The 17,024-nt window shown below is 45.9% G+C and overlaps 1 protein-coding gene across 1 annotated transcript; it reads right to left on the bottom strand.

Moving 5' to 3' along the window:
* Window positions 1-948: 948 nt before the first annotated feature.
* Window positions 949-2,610, bottom strand: foxg1b (forkhead box G1b). The gene has a single exon (XM_033979800.2). It carries the CDS (start codon window positions 2,512-2,514, stop codon window positions 1,402-1,404), a length of 1,113 nt encoding a protein of 370 aa, XP_033835691.1. The 5' UTR covers window positions 2,515-2,610; the 3' UTR covers window positions 949-1,401.
* Window positions 2,611-17,024: the final 14,414 nt, after the last annotated feature.

Here is a 17,024-nt window from a genome sequence, read left to right as displayed (position 1 = left end):
AAATGTACAACAGGCAAAGTCGCTACTTTCTCTTTTAGCCTCGTTTCAAATGTGGCCTTATTTTAGACGCACACGCAGAGAGGCGCGCGCGAATCCAATAAATGTGAAATAATCAAAAATACTATAGACTGTGTCGTATTTACGCCGGTCACGTTTTTCATTCGCGTAAATGGAGCTGGTTTGATTGGAGGCCCAATGTTCATTGTCCAACACTAATAAATAAATAAATAACGTTGCATAATATATCACTGCTGGAAAAGCTCCTCTCTCCTTTTGAACATTTGTGCAATAAAACTCTGTGCAGCACCATTCAGACAAATGTCACCATCACTCATATTTCTGCTATATTTGTAAATACGTCAGACCAACGTAAGGACGCACACAGTGGAAAAAAGGGCCTCGGCAGCAGCGCATAATAATAAAAATTACGTCTGTTTTGGACGTTTTTACGTCCTACAAGAGCCAGTCCGCGTGTGTGCGTACGTGCTTGTGCGTAACGCTCGGCCAAGAGAGTGGCCTGGTTTGTGGATTTCAGAATACTGCAAAACAATACCGCTGTACACTGACGCACGAGCGCGTAAAATAGTCGTAGATTTTTGATTGAATAGACGGAGCTTTGTAGAGAGCGAGGGATTACCAGCTAAAGCACGGAGAGACTGGCACGTGCGGGCGTCTAGACTCGGGCCACGCGCTCACATACACACACGCGCGCGCACAATAGTGACAGGCTTTTACGCAGAAAAGACATTAATCCACACATGCTCCTTCTTGATGATGCGTATTTTACGCAGTTTCACAAACCTTTTTAGATTACGGGATCCTTAAACGGCCGAATTGTGCGGAGACACTGTGCCTCGCGTGTACACAGCGGGACCCTGTTATAAACTGTTTGGATTGTCTGTTTGGAGGGAGACGTTTTACGCACGTTACGCACGGCTCTATCTGTGGCTACCAGCGCTGCACGGGCCGGACCTGAGAACAGATATGGTCAGAGGCTATGGTTCTTCACACACCCTGATTGTCTGCGCGTTAAGGCTTTTCCATGTGTCCTCCGTGTGAAGAGGAGGGATTGTCTGTTCGCTGGTGTCTGCCGCCTGTCTTTGCTCAGAAGGACCAATAGAATTTCAAAACATGTACAATAAATACAAACATAAATAGTCTGAAGGAAGAATCCGCTTCTGTACAGATATAAATAACAGATGAATATTTTAGACTGAGGCTACCTTTGGCAAGTCTAGTACAGTCCAACAGCCCGCGGTAACGTCATCCCTTTTACTCATAACGATCCAGGCCCGCTCCGCCGGGGCCCCGGGGCAAAAACACTGTCAAAGTTCCACTGCAGTTTGATCATCAGCCTGGCACATCTCCATGCGTCAGTGCGCGAGCACACAGACGGTACGGTCAGTTTAGGAAGGCGTTTGGAGTGACCCTCTTCTGGTGGGACAGGACTCCGGGGAAACCGGAGGACACGGCGGGACTGAAGGGAGGCAGCGAGCTGTTCCTCAGAGAGTCCGAGAGCAGAGACTGCGGGGCGGCTCCGCTGCTCAAGCCAAAGCCCGGGCCGCTCTGCTGGAGGTGGGACGGCGGAGGCGGATGGCCCCCTCCACCCGGAGGTCCCGGGGCACCGGCGTGCCCACTCCCTGAGACAAAGTATCCCGTCTGTCCCGAAAGCAGTCCTACCGGGGATGTGCTCATGCCGTAAGTGTTCGTTAAACCTAGAGGCAAAGAGCGGCTCAGGTCTCCGTTCCCTAACTGTTCCACTGCGGGAAGCAGTGACCCGTAGCCCGCAGCTTGGTTGAGGAAGCCTGGTGAAGAACCGTTGTAGTGCGGGTGATGGTGCAGGGAGAGGAAGGGCGAGAGCTGCCAATACAAAGGATTGTTGGGCCGTTCGTTCAGCCCCAGTCCCAGCGGAGCAAAGCGCAGTCCCCGCTTCATGGCCAGTTTGCCCCGGGAAGTGGCGGAGCGCCGCCGCAGTTTCCCCGTGGTGCCGCCGATGAACACGTCGTCGCTACTCGGGTCCAGCATCCAGTAGTTCCCCTTCCCCGGGTCGTCGTAGTGGCGCGGCACTTTAACGAAGCACTTGTTGAGGCTGAGGTTGTGGCGGATGGAGTTCTGCCAGCCCTGCTTGTGCTCGCGGTAGTACGGGAAGTTCTTCATGATGAACTCGTAGATGCCGTTGAGCGTGAGGCGCTTCTCGGGGCTCTGGCGGATGGCCATCATGATGAGCGCGTTGTAGCTAAACGGGGGTTTGTCATATTTCCCGTTCTTGGCGCCGGTGCCGCTGGCTGGGTGCTCTGATGCCTTGGCTACGCCGGTGTCCTCGTCCTCGTCCCCGGGCTCGGGCTCAGTTCGGTCCGGCTCTGCGGCGCTGGCCGCGGGGTCTGCCTCTGGAGGCTCGGGGCTCTTGTCCGATTCGCAGCCTGGGGAGGACTCGCTCCTGCAGGGGAGCAGCAGGCTCTTGATGCTGAAGGACGAAGAACGGGGCACCACCGGGGACTCCTTAATGTCCTCCATCCCTATGCGCGCGGAGAGAAGCGGAGACAGTGCGCGGTGTGCGGCAGACGCGTTAGAGCAGAGGCTGCATGGCGGAGGAGGAGCTGAGCGCGACACTCCGACCTTTAACGTCTCCAACTCCCAGACCTGTCATTTCTATCTCTCTTTAATCTCCCTCTCTCTCTCCGGCGGCATTTACGCGCGTGCACGGACCTCATCCTCGTGCGCGTCCATTGACGTGCGTTGAGTCGGTTTGAGCGCGTGCGTCATTGCGCGCGGGGCAATAACAGGCAGCTTCCCGGGCTTTGTTTTCACAACGACAATAACTGTTTGAATTCATGTGGGCAAACACTGCGCGCGCACACTCCAGGACGTGCGCGCGTGTGTGGAGGGGACCACTGTCACACCAATAAAAAAGCTCGAATAAGGCGCACACGCTTCACGCACGGACGCACAGAGCTCTCTGACTGGGACAAGAGCGCCCTCTGTCCGCGGCGCGCGGTGCTGCAGATAACAGCGAGCAGAGGCTCAATGAACAGAGCTGCTCAGAGCAGGGATGAAGTCAAAGAACTGCTTCACTAAAGCCCTTTAGCTTTTATTCTCCACACAACCACACATGTGAGAGCAGACAGCAGACTGAAACACGACACACGACAATGAGACGAGGCAAAGCTCACAGCGTCACATCTGTCACAGGTAGAAACAGTTGTGTCGTTTAGAACTACAGCCCTCACTGAACGCGAGCATGTGTGTTGTGTTCTTTTAACATGTGCATTCATTGTTTTTAAGGCTTAAAAAAGACGTTTTACATTATTTCTTTCGCTCCATGCACTTTCTGAAAAGTTTTCTCTGGGATGTGGCGTCATCTTCTGGCGCTGTGATGTCCAGAGAGAGTGGGTGAAGTCTGAAATATTTGGACAGTTCATGTAGAACTCATAGACTTTAATTTATAAAAATCTTTTTTTTTTAATAAACCGTGCAAACTTTAGATTTTCTGCTTATTACCCAAGTCACTTTAACCTTTTTCAGACTCTGACTCAGAATAAGAAGAAAAACATGTAGAGCAGATGATATCTTCTTTAACTTCGTTATAGAAAGATAAAAAACTCTTTCATTTCACATTCTCCATGGAGGGAGACACAGAAGCTTTATGTCATATTGTAGAACATAATAGTCAACCATGAACCAAGCAGGAGGCCTTCATCTAGGCCAGATAAGAGTCAGGTTTGTGGACATGCAAGTCCGCTCACAGTAAGGACACAGGACTTTCAGTGCAATAAACACACAATACTTTTGTTTGTTTTGATGAAGTCGTTACTGAGCCTGAATCACTGTTTGTTCATTATGAATCAAGTCTTTATACTTTACTAAAGGTCATATATTACACAGTCCTGTGAGCTTTTAGTCATGTTATAATGCTGTTTCCTCCTCAAAAACATACCTGGAGTTGTGTCTTGTTTAATTCACACATATTTGAGTAATCCTGGTTTATTCAGTCTTCATTTCCAAAGCTCAAAAAGCTCAGTTTCACCTGGTGAAGTCATTAAGTGGTAGTTTTACAGTTAACAGTTTTTCAGCCTCAGTTGAACTGATTTACTCTTAAATATTCTAGAAAAAAACATAAGTTGTTGCTTTTATATTAGAATATTTTATGTTTTTGTTTTATCCTTTTGTACAGTTGAGATTCTCAATAGAAACTCTCTGATCTGTGCCTGTGCACTGAGGAGTGAAGCAGCCTCATTGGATTCACACGTGTGGCTCTGGTCAGTTTTTCCGCTGGCCCTGGTCTGGCATCTGCACTTATGGCCAAACTGTTGCCAAAGCAGTGGGTTCTGTTCTCTGAACAGAGTGTGTGTCACCAAACATGACCCCAGTTGACCCCTTCACACCGGCCTGTGGTCAGTAGCAGTAATCCTGACGACTCCACACCTGTGAGCCTCCACCTGCAGAGACTGAGCTCAGAGCAGACAGGTGCAGAGGAGATGGGTACAGAGCCAAGAGATGTCCAAGCATAAACAAGGGATTAATGGGACCTGTCTAATTATTTAAGAAAAAAGAGTTTACCCCATTGGCACAGTTCACCTGCTTTAGAGCACGTCTGTTTACTGAGGTGTGTTTTATGACTGGGCACGGCCCTGGGTCCAGGGGCAGGGCTCTGCTCCATGACACACTGACGTCACCCAAACATAACTCATGTTTTCTCTATAAATATTATCTAAATTAAACCTGAATTATAGCTTTAATTATAAGGTTGAGCTCAGCAAATCACAAAAAGGTGGTGCTGCTGTACGTGGTTAAAGCTTAAGCTACCATAAACACAAAACTACTTCCAGTTTATCATCGTCAGGTTTTTGTCCATTTATTTCCCTTCTCTGGATCCCTACACCACATATTAACCCTTTTTTATGTAATGCTGTGGTTTTGGCTCATGTTTGGCAACATATAAGTCACATCTTTATCACAAGATCAAGTCAGTGTTTGGTGTGAAATAATTATTATCTGTTTATATCTGCTTTTTGCCCACTTGTTTTCGTGAGATTCTGTATTCTCTGTCCAATCATCTGTTTGGTCCTTACCCATGCCTGGACCCTTACCGTACCGGCCCCTGACTCCTCCAAGCTTGTACCCTCAAATGGCGCGGTACAGAGTCCAGACATGAGGTAAGCTTATTCAAATCAAATATAGCTTTCAAGGGTAACAATTGTAATTATAATTTATTCTTAATTATAAAAACACTGGACTTGAGGGTACTCTGATCTGCATGGTCACTACCTAAACTCCAGCACCTGCAGCCGAGCATGAATCAGTGCTAGTGCAGCTCACATAACAGCTGAAACAATCCTTTCCATGTTAAATGAAACTTACCCTCATTTAAATACATCCACATAGAGTTTCAGTGATTTCTTTTGGCTAATTGTTTTGTTGCTATATTTCTTAATTGGACTGCACCCATTTTTTCCCTCATAATAAAACAAAATGTGTCTTGCCCCAGTAAATATATTACAACAGCAGCTCTTAGGTTCAAAATATGTCCGTTTTGTACTGTCCACATCTAATCAGAAAGTATTTTTTATCAACCGTGAACCAGGAAGTGAGGTTAGTGCTCTGTTAGCATGCTAATTGTTGTTAACGGTGATGTTGAGGGGGAAAAAGTTGTGAAAAGCTCTTATAAACCCATCATAGTGATAATATGATAATAATTAGGATGCTCAGAATGCGTTATGAAAGTGTGAAATACATTTGGACTGCTGCAAACAATGTGAAAAAGTAAAACTAGTTAAATCATCAAAAGATTAACTGCTAGAATGATCAGTTGGCCCCAGTGTATTGTAATGATCTGATATTTTGTGTTTGGTTCAGAGTTGACACCTTTTGTTGTTCTTGTATGTGTTTATGTGTTGTTAATGTCGCTGCTTTTGTATGTGACAATTGGTTGCAATGCCAACAATTAATGCAAAGGTTCTGTTGGTCATTGTAAAAGCCAAAAGTAAGGGATTACACAGACACGTTCGATTGGTCAGTTACTGGTCTGTTTTGGAGACTGGCTGTGGTTTCGCTCTTGTTTTGGCGTTGGTTACAGCTTACAGTTGCCCTTGTGTTCAGAAAATAAACACAAAGCCAGTTACTAATACCTTGATATTTGTACTGTGATGTTAACCTCTTTTGTCGTCTCAACCTCCTCGAATATTGTGCATCCAACTTCATTCATTTTTCTGTGTTGGTACTGTCTGAACTTATTTTTGCGTTTACATATCTCACTAAGTATTTTTCAGACCGGTCAAATGGCTGCTGTGCTGGTGTGGACTAAAAGATTCATGCTCATAAAATAATGATGCTGTGCACACACATGTGGCTGCTGTGTGCACATGTGATGGAGCTAAGTGGGCAGTGCAGGACATTAGCGCTGGCAGCTAACATGCTAACACCCCCTCTGAGGCCGTGCTGATGTTAGCTTGGATGACACGTTCTATACACTGTGTACTGGACATATAGAGGCTGGCCTGTGGGCTGGGGTAAAGGAGTGTGTCTTAAAGCTTCCATCTTTATTTGAGTTTAGTTGAGTTTTTTCACCAGTTTATTTGAATTTTTTCACCAGTAGATAACACATTTGAGACCCCCCTAGGGAGGTGTCCAGGAGGCATCCTGAGCAGATGCCCGAGCCACCTCAGCTGGCTCCGCTTGATGTGGAGGAGCAGCGGCTCTACTCCGAGCTCCTCCCATGTGACTGAGCTCCTCACCCTATCTTTAAGAGGGCCACCCTGTGGAGGAAACTCACTTTGGCCGCTTGTATCCGTGATCTTGTCCTTTCGGTCATTACCCAGAGCTCATGACCATAGGTGAGGGTACGAACGTAAATTGACCGGTAAATCGAGAGCTTTGCCTTTCCACTCAACTTCTTCACCATAACAGACCGATACAGCGACCGCATCACTTCAGACACTGCGCCGATCCGCCTGTCAATCTCCCGCTCCATCCTTCCCTCACTCGTGAACAAGACCCCGAGATACTTGAACTCCTCCACTTGGGGCAGAGACTCACCACCCACCCGGAGAGAGCAAACCACCTTTTTCCGGTCGAGAACCATGTTGTCGGATTTGGAGGAGCTGATTCTCATTCCAGTCACTTCACACTCGGCTGCAAACCGCCCCAGTGCCTGCTGCAGGTCCTGCTCCGATGAGGCCATCTTTTAATTTCTCATATGTTTGTAATATCAAGCTTGAGTTGTTCCAGATTTTGTATTTAAGTAAAACTAAAGTTTTTTTCCATATGAAAAGGTTAAACATTACATGTCAGGTGCAGTCAGTTTTTCAATAAACTTTGAGTTTGGCCCGTGAATATGTCTTAGTTTTTTATTTTAGCCCACTGTGAATTTGAGTTTGACCCCCCTGACCTTGCCCCTCCTCCCTCTCCTCACCTGGTCCGTCCCCCTCACCTCACCAAAGTATCCAGTTTTGCTTTTCCTTGGAGTATACTCCATTTTTGTGAAGCAAAACACCTAATAGCCCTCTTTTCCCATCTCAGCTACTCCTTAGCCTTATGCCGTCATGTGATCTGGTATTAAATTAATTAATTAATTAATATTAACAAGTAGGTGAGGTGTTCGGGCAGTTTTTGAAGTAGTTTCTTGTAGATACATTCTCATAGACAATGATGGCCAACCCACTTTTCATAAAGACAGTGATGGGGTTCAAAGCCATCACCTGTTTTGAAACAAAAGTCCAAGTGAAAGAGTGGATTCGACGGTTTCAAAACAGAGGCTGAAGTGCACCATATTCTCCACCTTAGTCTTTGAGAGCGTTCTCCAGAATAGGCCTCAAAAAGTGGACTTCTCTCCCTCTGAACATGAGAGCAGCCATTTCTATAGAGAACTTCAAAACTTAAAAAAAAAAAAAAAATCACTTTTTTGCAATGGAATGCAAAAGATGCATTTTTATTACATGAGATTTTTGACTTACTGTTTTTACTGTCTTTGAGTGTACCACAGTTTACTTGACATGTGGATTTATTATGAATGTGATCTTGTACAGCACTTCGGGCAGTACAAGTACTTCGTTGGTAAATGTGCTTTAGAAATAAACTTGACCTTGACCTGGACCTAGTCTTTGGAGGAAAGGCTTCAGCTTCCACTATGTTCCAGACTAGAAGAAATCAGATAAAGGATTTTTTTTCCTACAAAATCAATCCTCCAGATATTAAAGATTGGCATGATGAGGTATGATGCTGTATTCATCGGCCTGTCATATTTTTAATACAATGTTTCAAGCCTGATTTATCATTTCAACATTTGCGTCATGTTCCTGGCCCTTACTTTTGTCTCACATTGACCTCCATCTTTTCAGTTTTACGGGTTGGCTGACAGTTACCCCCGGCAACGTCACAATATGGACTTCCAGGTTTTACAAATGCTCTCGACTGTTTTTTTGAGCGACCTTTGACCTTCTCCTCTCTGTTTTGGCTAGCTGCTCGGGTCGTCATTCGTTTAATATGAGATCTGCAGTGACATATATGACAACATCACTGAGGTACAGTGGGACGTCGGCTGATGCGCTTTGACAGGTTCAGGGCTAAAATGCTTTCAGTTTGGGTTCTGGGACAAAATACAAAACAGGAAGCGGGACCTTACTTACTTCCTGTCAAAACATGTTAGCTAGTAGTGTTAGCACTAGTGCTGTACCTCAGTGAAACCTTCTAAACGTGACTTTGATTGACTATATTAGTTTTAACATAGCAGAAGAGACTTACTGGGACAATGGGGTTGTGGTCTTTAGGGTATGCTGCATTTGTGCCGCTGGGCAAGACACTTCATGCCTGTTTTTTACTACAGCACCTGTAATGTAGTCACAATTGATCACAATATAAATCACAATATACATCAATATATTCATACACAAAATATAAGTTAAGTAGTAGTAGTTGAGTATAAAAAATGAATGCTGAGTACTTCTGTCAATATTTCAACATTTAATTCAACATTTGTGATCTCAGAAATGCATTTGTTTTGACTCAAAGACACTAACCACTACTTTGATGATAGTGAGGTACGGGGGAGCTGAAACTGCTGCCTCCGTGACCCGGCCCTGGAAGAAGATGGATGGATGCATGGATAAATAAATAAAATAAAACTGATATTTATGTCCTGAATATTAAATATATATATATATTGGGGCATTTTCACACATTTCTACATGTCTTCATTCACTTTTGTATTCATTTGATTTCATTTCATTCTTTGGCATTTTTAAGTATTTATCTATTAATTATTCCTTTATTATCCATTTGTTGTCACCACAGTACAAACACTATATAATCCCTCTCATCAAAGTGGAGCTAAACACTAAATCCAAGTTTTTCACTGTCCCTAATCATTTTGGTCAATTTTAGCGCAAACTAGGTACATTTGCTGCTTTCAGAAACAGCTAAATCTAAGTGTGTGCGTCCAGTGGTTTCAAGTAGTTGGTGACATCACAAAAGACTGTCCTGATTACAGCCAGGTGCTTATAATTAAAATCATCTGGCTGCAGGTTCGGAGTTTGAAGTGTGGATGGACCAATCAGACTGTTCCTTTTACCTCATATCAGATCGTCTGAACTCCTCACTCTCCTTTTCAGTCCTCCAGGCACTGCTCAGTTTATCAGCTCTATTTGAACTGTGGCTGTGGGCGGTGTTTATGGGTTTAGTCCCACTTTTCATTCATCTTGTTAATATCAGTGCAGCTCAGAGTGAGTATAGTCTTGTCTTTGTCCTAATGGTGTTTACATTGGGAGTGTGCTCGAGTGACTTCAGTACCTGGGGGCAGAGTTCACAGAGGAGGCTTGTGCTGGAGTGCTGGGCTGTTCCGCCTTGTTGAACCCATCACACGCTCTATACAAAGTGTGTGCTGACATATGCACACACATACACATACACATACACAGTCGGTCAACGATACAGAGGGTAGAGTCAAAACAAACAGAACGAGGAGAAAACACTAGGTATATTTATTTATTTATTTATCTTTATTTATACAGGAAAAGCCCAGTGAGAACACTTAGACTGCCCTGTTCAAATACAAAACACACACACACACACACACAGTACAAATAAGTACATAGGTTCATTTAAAACATTAAAAACAGGTGCACGTGTGAGTATAAAAGTTTGTTATCACATTATTAAAGTGCATTTGTGGCACCAAAGTATCTCATTTTATATGTCCTTGAAATACATTACAGCTAAAAGCTGTTTTTCCCATCTCAATTTTGGTGCAATAGGTTATAACACAACTACTAACCAAGTGAAAATGTTCCATGAACCTTTTCCTAGAGCTGCAGGTTTAGACCTGTAGGGTCTCACAAGCCTCTTGTGAAGAGCAGAAGAACCAGGACCATGAAGTCACCCAGAATAGTGCTCCCATTTGTCTGTCCAAGATTTATCTCAGTCTGGTCCCACGTCCTCCGTTGCGTCTCAAGCTTGGTCAAACAATTTTGTCCAATTAAATAATTTTTTTCAGTGACACATGTGAAACAAAGGAGCTCATTGGTCACCTATGATTTACAAATAAAATCAAATAGATTTCACCTCAGATTCTGGAGCGGTCAGTTCCTAGACTTTTACAGCCATGTGATCTTGTGTTAAATGGATCAAGGAAAAACAAGCCAGTGAGATTCTCGTTTTTATAGTGGAACAGCTCAGAGTACTGTTGTTGTGTTCATGAGACACTTCACCCATCTTGTCATTGTAGTTTATTCTGTGAGTGTGTCTAACAGGAACATGCAGGGCAGCTGTGGCTTCAGACGCTTCACTTTTCACTCCAGCAGCCTCATATTAAAACAATGGAGATTTTAAGATGCTAAATACTAAACTTAGCTTTAATTCAAAAGTATTCTGACCCAGCAGCTTATCAGGGTGTTCTCATGGAAGTATGATAAGATCAAGAGGATGGATCAAAGATGGCGTTGTGTTGTTTTCAATGGTCTGTGCTCATTCCCAATGAAAACGTTGAGTGCAGGTAATATGGAAGAATTTTTAATTTTTTTTCTTCTACATTACTTCCTGAATACTGGTCCAGCACCGGCCAAGATGTGACAACAGAAATGTGACCACATGATCAGTTCTGACCAATCAGAACGATGGGAGCTAGAGCACTGGGAGCTAGAGTCAAGCTAGTGTGAGCTCAGAGCGGGGCTAGACTAAATCCTACAACGCTAACTTTTAGGCACTTTGAGGATTTAAAAATTCTAAAAAGTTCATGTTGTGAAAATAGAGCAGAATCCCTACAAAATGCAATCTCTGTGAAAGCTGTGGATGCCCTGTCAGACGAATATGGCAAGTTTGAATTCACAAAAATACACTAAGTGAACTAGAACCAGGACAGAGGATGACTGTCTCATCCAGGTCTTATTATAGATCTGTGGTTGTTTTTACATTGTTTTTGCTAATGTATGTCTATGAACATGTGGGACTAGTGATGTGACGTTTGTGAGTGAGTTGGCTCTTTTGAATAGTTCCATTTTTTAAAAGAACTGAATCTTTTTCTTTCTAATTTTAATCCATTCATCAATACACTGATTAACACTGAACCAACACAAGAATCAGCTCAGAAGCAGAGCAGGTGACACAAGTGAGGGATTTGTGCACAAGAACATATTTAACATTATAATAACAGTTTTAATCTGGTAACATGCTTTATATTATTACTGTAGTACAACATTTTCTTTAGATGATGTATCAGTTTGAAGGGTAAACCCACTCTTAGTTTGAACACATCATTTCACTCTGATTAGTTTGTAGATAAAGTGAGTGGCTCTGGCTCTGTCATATAAATACATAGTAAAAGAGCTTTTGCATGGCTCTTTGAAATCAACCGATCTAGAAGATTCAGATCCCAAGAAGGAGCCAAAAGTCACTATTTGACATTTTGCTGCAAAAAGGTTCAACTGACATTTGATCCTGAGCTCTGTTAAGGTTATATCATATATCGATCTAGAACAGATACTGTTGAAATTACTTGTGAAGAAGAGGAATTAGCCAATTGACAGGAGCATAATTAGCAGGATAACAAAAGGCTACTATAATACAGTCTCTATCGTCCAAGTGTGGTCCATGATAGAAAGGTTTTCAAAGGTCAAAGGTCATCTTGACAGTGTGTGTGAGACATTTTAACTGCCATCCAGAGGTCCTTTTCTATCTAAACAGACAAATCTAGTGACAATGTGGCTTCCAGTGCAATAGCTTATCACATGAATAACGCAACTATTATCCAAGTGAAAATCTTCCACGACCCTTTACCTAGAGCTGCAGGTTTAGACCTGTAGGGTCGCACAAGCCTCTTATGAGTGACAGAAGAACAAGGACCATGAAGTCACCTAGAATGGTGCAGCCATATGTCCCACCCAGAGGGGGGGGGGTCCAGTATCTAACTCACTCAGTGCTGGGTCATTTGTGAGCTTCAGTTCCATTGTAGGTTGTATTTTTGATGGATTTGTACATGTTTTACTCATCTTACATTGTCTTGCTCTTAAGACTTAGTGCTCAGAAAAGTTCTGTTTTCACCTGCACCCTATCTCCGCCCAATTTTCTTGCAATTTTTTGAGAAATTTAGATTCCAGGTCATACATAAAGGGTTCAAAAATGTCATACATGAAAATCAAAATCTGCTGCTTGTTTTGGTGAAAGGCGACTATGAAGAGGCGGGGAATGCTTTGCCATTTTGAAGGTCAATGGAGCTCTTTCTATTGGTAATTCATTTTAGATCAATATTGCAGCTTACAAAGAACAAAATGTAAAATAATGATCTTCACATGTGATTGTTCATTGTTAAATACTGAAAAAAGCACATCTTTCTCTTTAAATTAAAGAGGAGGTAGTTCTATTGAATATTAACATATTTAGATCACCATGTTACCTTTTATTGTTTTGAAAATGCTATAATCACCAAAAACAACATATTAACATGTTTAATAAGTTAAGAGTCCCCCTCTCCTTTGCTCTCCACGCTAATTCACTCCCCTTCAGAGCGCAATCACAAAACAATCACCGTGCATCTCACTGATGAAACTACTGCACATCACATCAGGTTTGTGAAGTTGTAGAGTACAGTTTTGTCTCATGTTTTTGAAAATTTACGGAGAATTGTCATGTGGGAGCATGGGTGATATAGGCTTGTGGGCGGAGCATTGGGCAGAATCTTACAGCTAACTGTAAGAAGGGTCGAATCGGAACGAGATCACAAGATTACTCAAACATACATGGATGACATCTAAAACTTCTTCAGGCATGTTTTAATGAGGGAACAACATTATAACATGGTAGAAAGTTTAAAAAGTCCTCCTCTTTAATGAGTATGGCTGATATCAGTTAACAGCTGAAACAAAGCCACATCCCTTGCTCTTTGCACCCACACCTCCTCCGTCTGTGCTCCCCAAATGTAGGTCAGTGTGTTACATCCCAAATACTAGAGAGGCTGGGGAGGCGGCCGCCATGGAAACACTGTTCACCCGATGTTTTCATGTGTAACCGATGCTGCTATGTGTGTGTTGCATCACCGACATAACCTCAATCCTCCCTATCTCTGCGCCTCATCCTCTCCATGACATGTGTGCTCTGTACTCTCTCTACTGTACCGTAAAGCTAATGCGTGGGTGGCCTGGCTCAAGGGTGTTAGCTTAGCCTAGCATGTTTGTACTAGAGGTATAGGCAGCTAATATGGTACTAATTTTAGCCGTAAACTATGCATGACCCCGTACAGTAGCGCTACAGAGTCAGCTTGATTTAGTTTGGCGTTTCTTAGCATAACGGCTCATAATATCTCCCACATCTGTGAGCGGGACCATCTACTCCCTGCACTGCACTCTCCAGAGGGACGTGCCGCGGTACAGTACAGGCGCGCTCAGGCTAATGCGCTCTGACAGCATTAAGGCTAGCCCAGTGTTATGGTTCTGTACAGAAACAGACAACAAACAAAGAATGGATCATTTATGGAGTGAATAGAGTGTGGATGTCATGACATGTGCAGTATATTCAAGACTAAAATTAAGCGAGAAAGAATGTGTACGCACAATGATTACTGCTTTGCAAAAATATATTTTTTGGTCATAGAAATTTTGTTTGAAGCAGGTTTCATTATCCCCAAAATATTAAGGTCGTATTGCATGACATCATCTGTAAAGGGTCCATATTATGCTATTTTCTCATCTATGTTTTAATGTTATTTCTCCATCACAAACACAAAACTAGAGTTGTGTTTTGTTTCATTCCATAGACTGTATAAAGAAATGGGTAAAGTGAGGGTGACGTCACCAATAGTGCTCCAGTCAAATGTTCATCGAGGTTAGCAGTTATCCATCCATCCATCCATCCATTTTCTTCCGCTTATCCGGGGCCGGGTCGCGGGGGCAGCAGTCTAAGCAGGGACTCCCAGACTTCCCTCACCCCGGACACGTCCTCCAGCTCCTCCGGTGGGACCCCAAGGCGTTCCCAGGCCAGCCGAGAGACATAGTCCCTCCAGCGTGTCCTGGGTCTTCCCCGGGGCCTCCTCCCGGTGGGACATGCCCAGAACACCTCCCTAGGGAGGCGTCCAGGAGGCATCCTGAGCAGATGCCCGAGCCACCTCAGCTGGTTCCTCTCAACGTGTAGGAGCAGCGGCTCTACTCCGAGCTCCTCCCGTGTGACCGAGCTCCTCACCCTATCCCTAAGGGTGCGCCCGGCCACTCTGCGGAGGAAGCCCATTTCAGCCGCTTGTATCCGCGATCTTGTCCTTTCGGTCATTACCCAAAGCTCATGACCATAGGTGAGGGTAGGAACGTAGATTGACCGGTAAATCGAGAGCTTCGCCTTCCGGCTCAGCTCCTTCTTTACCACAACGGACCGATACAGCGACCGCATCACTGCAGACGCTGCACCGATCCGCCTGTCAATCTCACGCTCCATCCTTCCCTCACTCGTGAACAAGACCCCGAGATACTTGAACTCCTCCACTTGGGGCAGAGACTCACCACCCACCCGGAGGGAGCAAACCACCTTTTTCCGGTCGAGAACCATGGCCTCGGATTTGGAGGAGCTGATTCTCATCCCAGCCGCTTCACACTCGGCTGCAAACCGCCCCAGTGCCTGCTGCAGGTCCTGGCTCGAAGAAGCCATCAGGACAACATCATCTGCAAACAGCAGAGATGAAATCCTGTGGTTCCCAAACCAGGCCCCCTCCGGCCCCTGACTGCGCCTAGAAATTCTGTCCATAAATATAATGAACAGAACCGGTGACAAAGGGCAGCCCTGGCGGAGTCCAACATGCACTGGGAACAGGTCTGACTTACTGCCGGCAATGCGAACACAGCTCCTGCTCCGGTCATACAGGGACCGGACAGCCCTTAGCAAAGAGCCCCGGACCCCATACTCCCAGAGCACCCCCCAAAGGACACCACGAGGGACACGGTCGAATGCCTTCTCCAGGTCCACAAAACACATGTGGACTGGTTGGGCAAACTCCCATGAGCCCTAGAGGACCCGATGGAGAGTATAGAGCTGGTCCAGTGTTCCCCGACCAGGACGAAAACCACACTGCTCCTCCTGAATCCGAGGTTCGACTATCGGTCGGATTCTCCTCTCCAGCACCCTGGAATAGACCTTACCGGGAAGGCTGAGGAGTGTGATTCCCCTGTAATTGGAACACACCCTCCGGTCCCCCTTTTTATACAGAGGGACCACCACCCCGGTCTGCCATTCCACAGGTACTGTCCCCAACCGCCACGCGATGTTGCAGAGACGTGTCAGCCAAGACAGTCCCACAACATCCAGAGACTTGAGGTACTCAGGACGGATCTCATCCACCCCCGGAGCCTTGCCACCGAGGAGCTTGCCAACCACCTCAGTGACTTCAGCCAGGGTGATGGACGAGTCCGCCTCTGGGTCCCCAGTTTCTGCTTCCTCCTCGGAAGACGTGACAGTGGGATTGAGGAGATCCTCAAAGTATTCCTTCCACCGCCCGACAACATCCCCAGTCGAGGTCAGCAGCTCTCCACCCGCACTGTAAACAGTGTTGGTGAAGCACTGCTTTCCCCTCCTGAGGCGTCGGACGGTTTGCCAGAATCTCTTTGAGGCCGTCCGATAGTCCTCCTCCATGGCCTCCCCGAACTCCTCCCAACCCCGAGTTTTTGCCTCTGTGACTGCCCGAGCCGCGGCACGCTTGGCCTGCCGGTACTCATCAGCTGCCTCAGGAGTCCCACGAGCCAACAAGGCTCGATAGGACTCCTTCTTCAGCTTGACGGCATCCCTTACTTCCGGTGTCCACCACCGGGTTCGGGGATTGCCACCGCGACAAGCACCACAGACCTTACGACCACAGCTACGAGCAGCCGCATCAACAATAGAGGTGGAGAACATGGCCCACTCGGAGTCCATGTCTCCAACCTCCCCCGGGATCAGGGAGAAGCTCTCCCGGAGGCGGGAGTTGAAGACCCCCCTGACAGAGGGCTCCGCCAGACGTTCCCAGCAGACCCTCACAATACGCTTGGGCCTGCCAGGTCTGTCCGGCTTCCTCCTCCGCCAGCGGATCCAACTCACCACCAGGTGGTGATCGGTTGACAGCTCAGCCCCTCTCTTCACCCGAGTGTCCAAGACACGCGGTCGGAGGTCAGATGACACGACAACAAAGTCGATCATCGACCTCCGACCTAGAGTGTCCTGGTGCCATGTGCACCGATGGACACCCTTGTGCTCGAACATGGTGTTTGTTATGGACAAGCTGTGACTAGCACAGAAGTCCAATAACAAAACACCGCTCGGGTTCAGATCGGGGAGGCCATTCCTCCCAATCACGCCCCTCCAAGTGTCACTGTCGTTACCCACATGGGCGTTGAAGTCCCCCAGGAGAACAACGGAGTCCCCGGTTGGTGCACTGTCTAGTACCCCTCCCAGGGACTCCAAGAAGGCCGGGTACTCTGCACTGCTGTTTGGCCCGTAGGCCGACACAACAGTGAGAGACCTGTCCCCGACCCGAAGGCGCAGGGACGCGACCCTCTCGTTCACCGGAGTGAACCCCAACACGCAGCGGCTGA

This window comes from Periophthalmus magnuspinnatus, chromosome 15 (assembly GCF_009829125.3).
Source record: "Periophthalmus magnuspinnatus isolate fPerMag1 chromosome 15, fPerMag1.2.pri, whole genome shotgun sequence".
NCBI lineage: Eukaryota > Metazoa > Chordata > Actinopteri > Gobiiformes > Gobiidae > Periophthalmus > Periophthalmus magnuspinnatus.
This window is presented reverse-complemented; position numbering and strand designations above follow the sequence as displayed.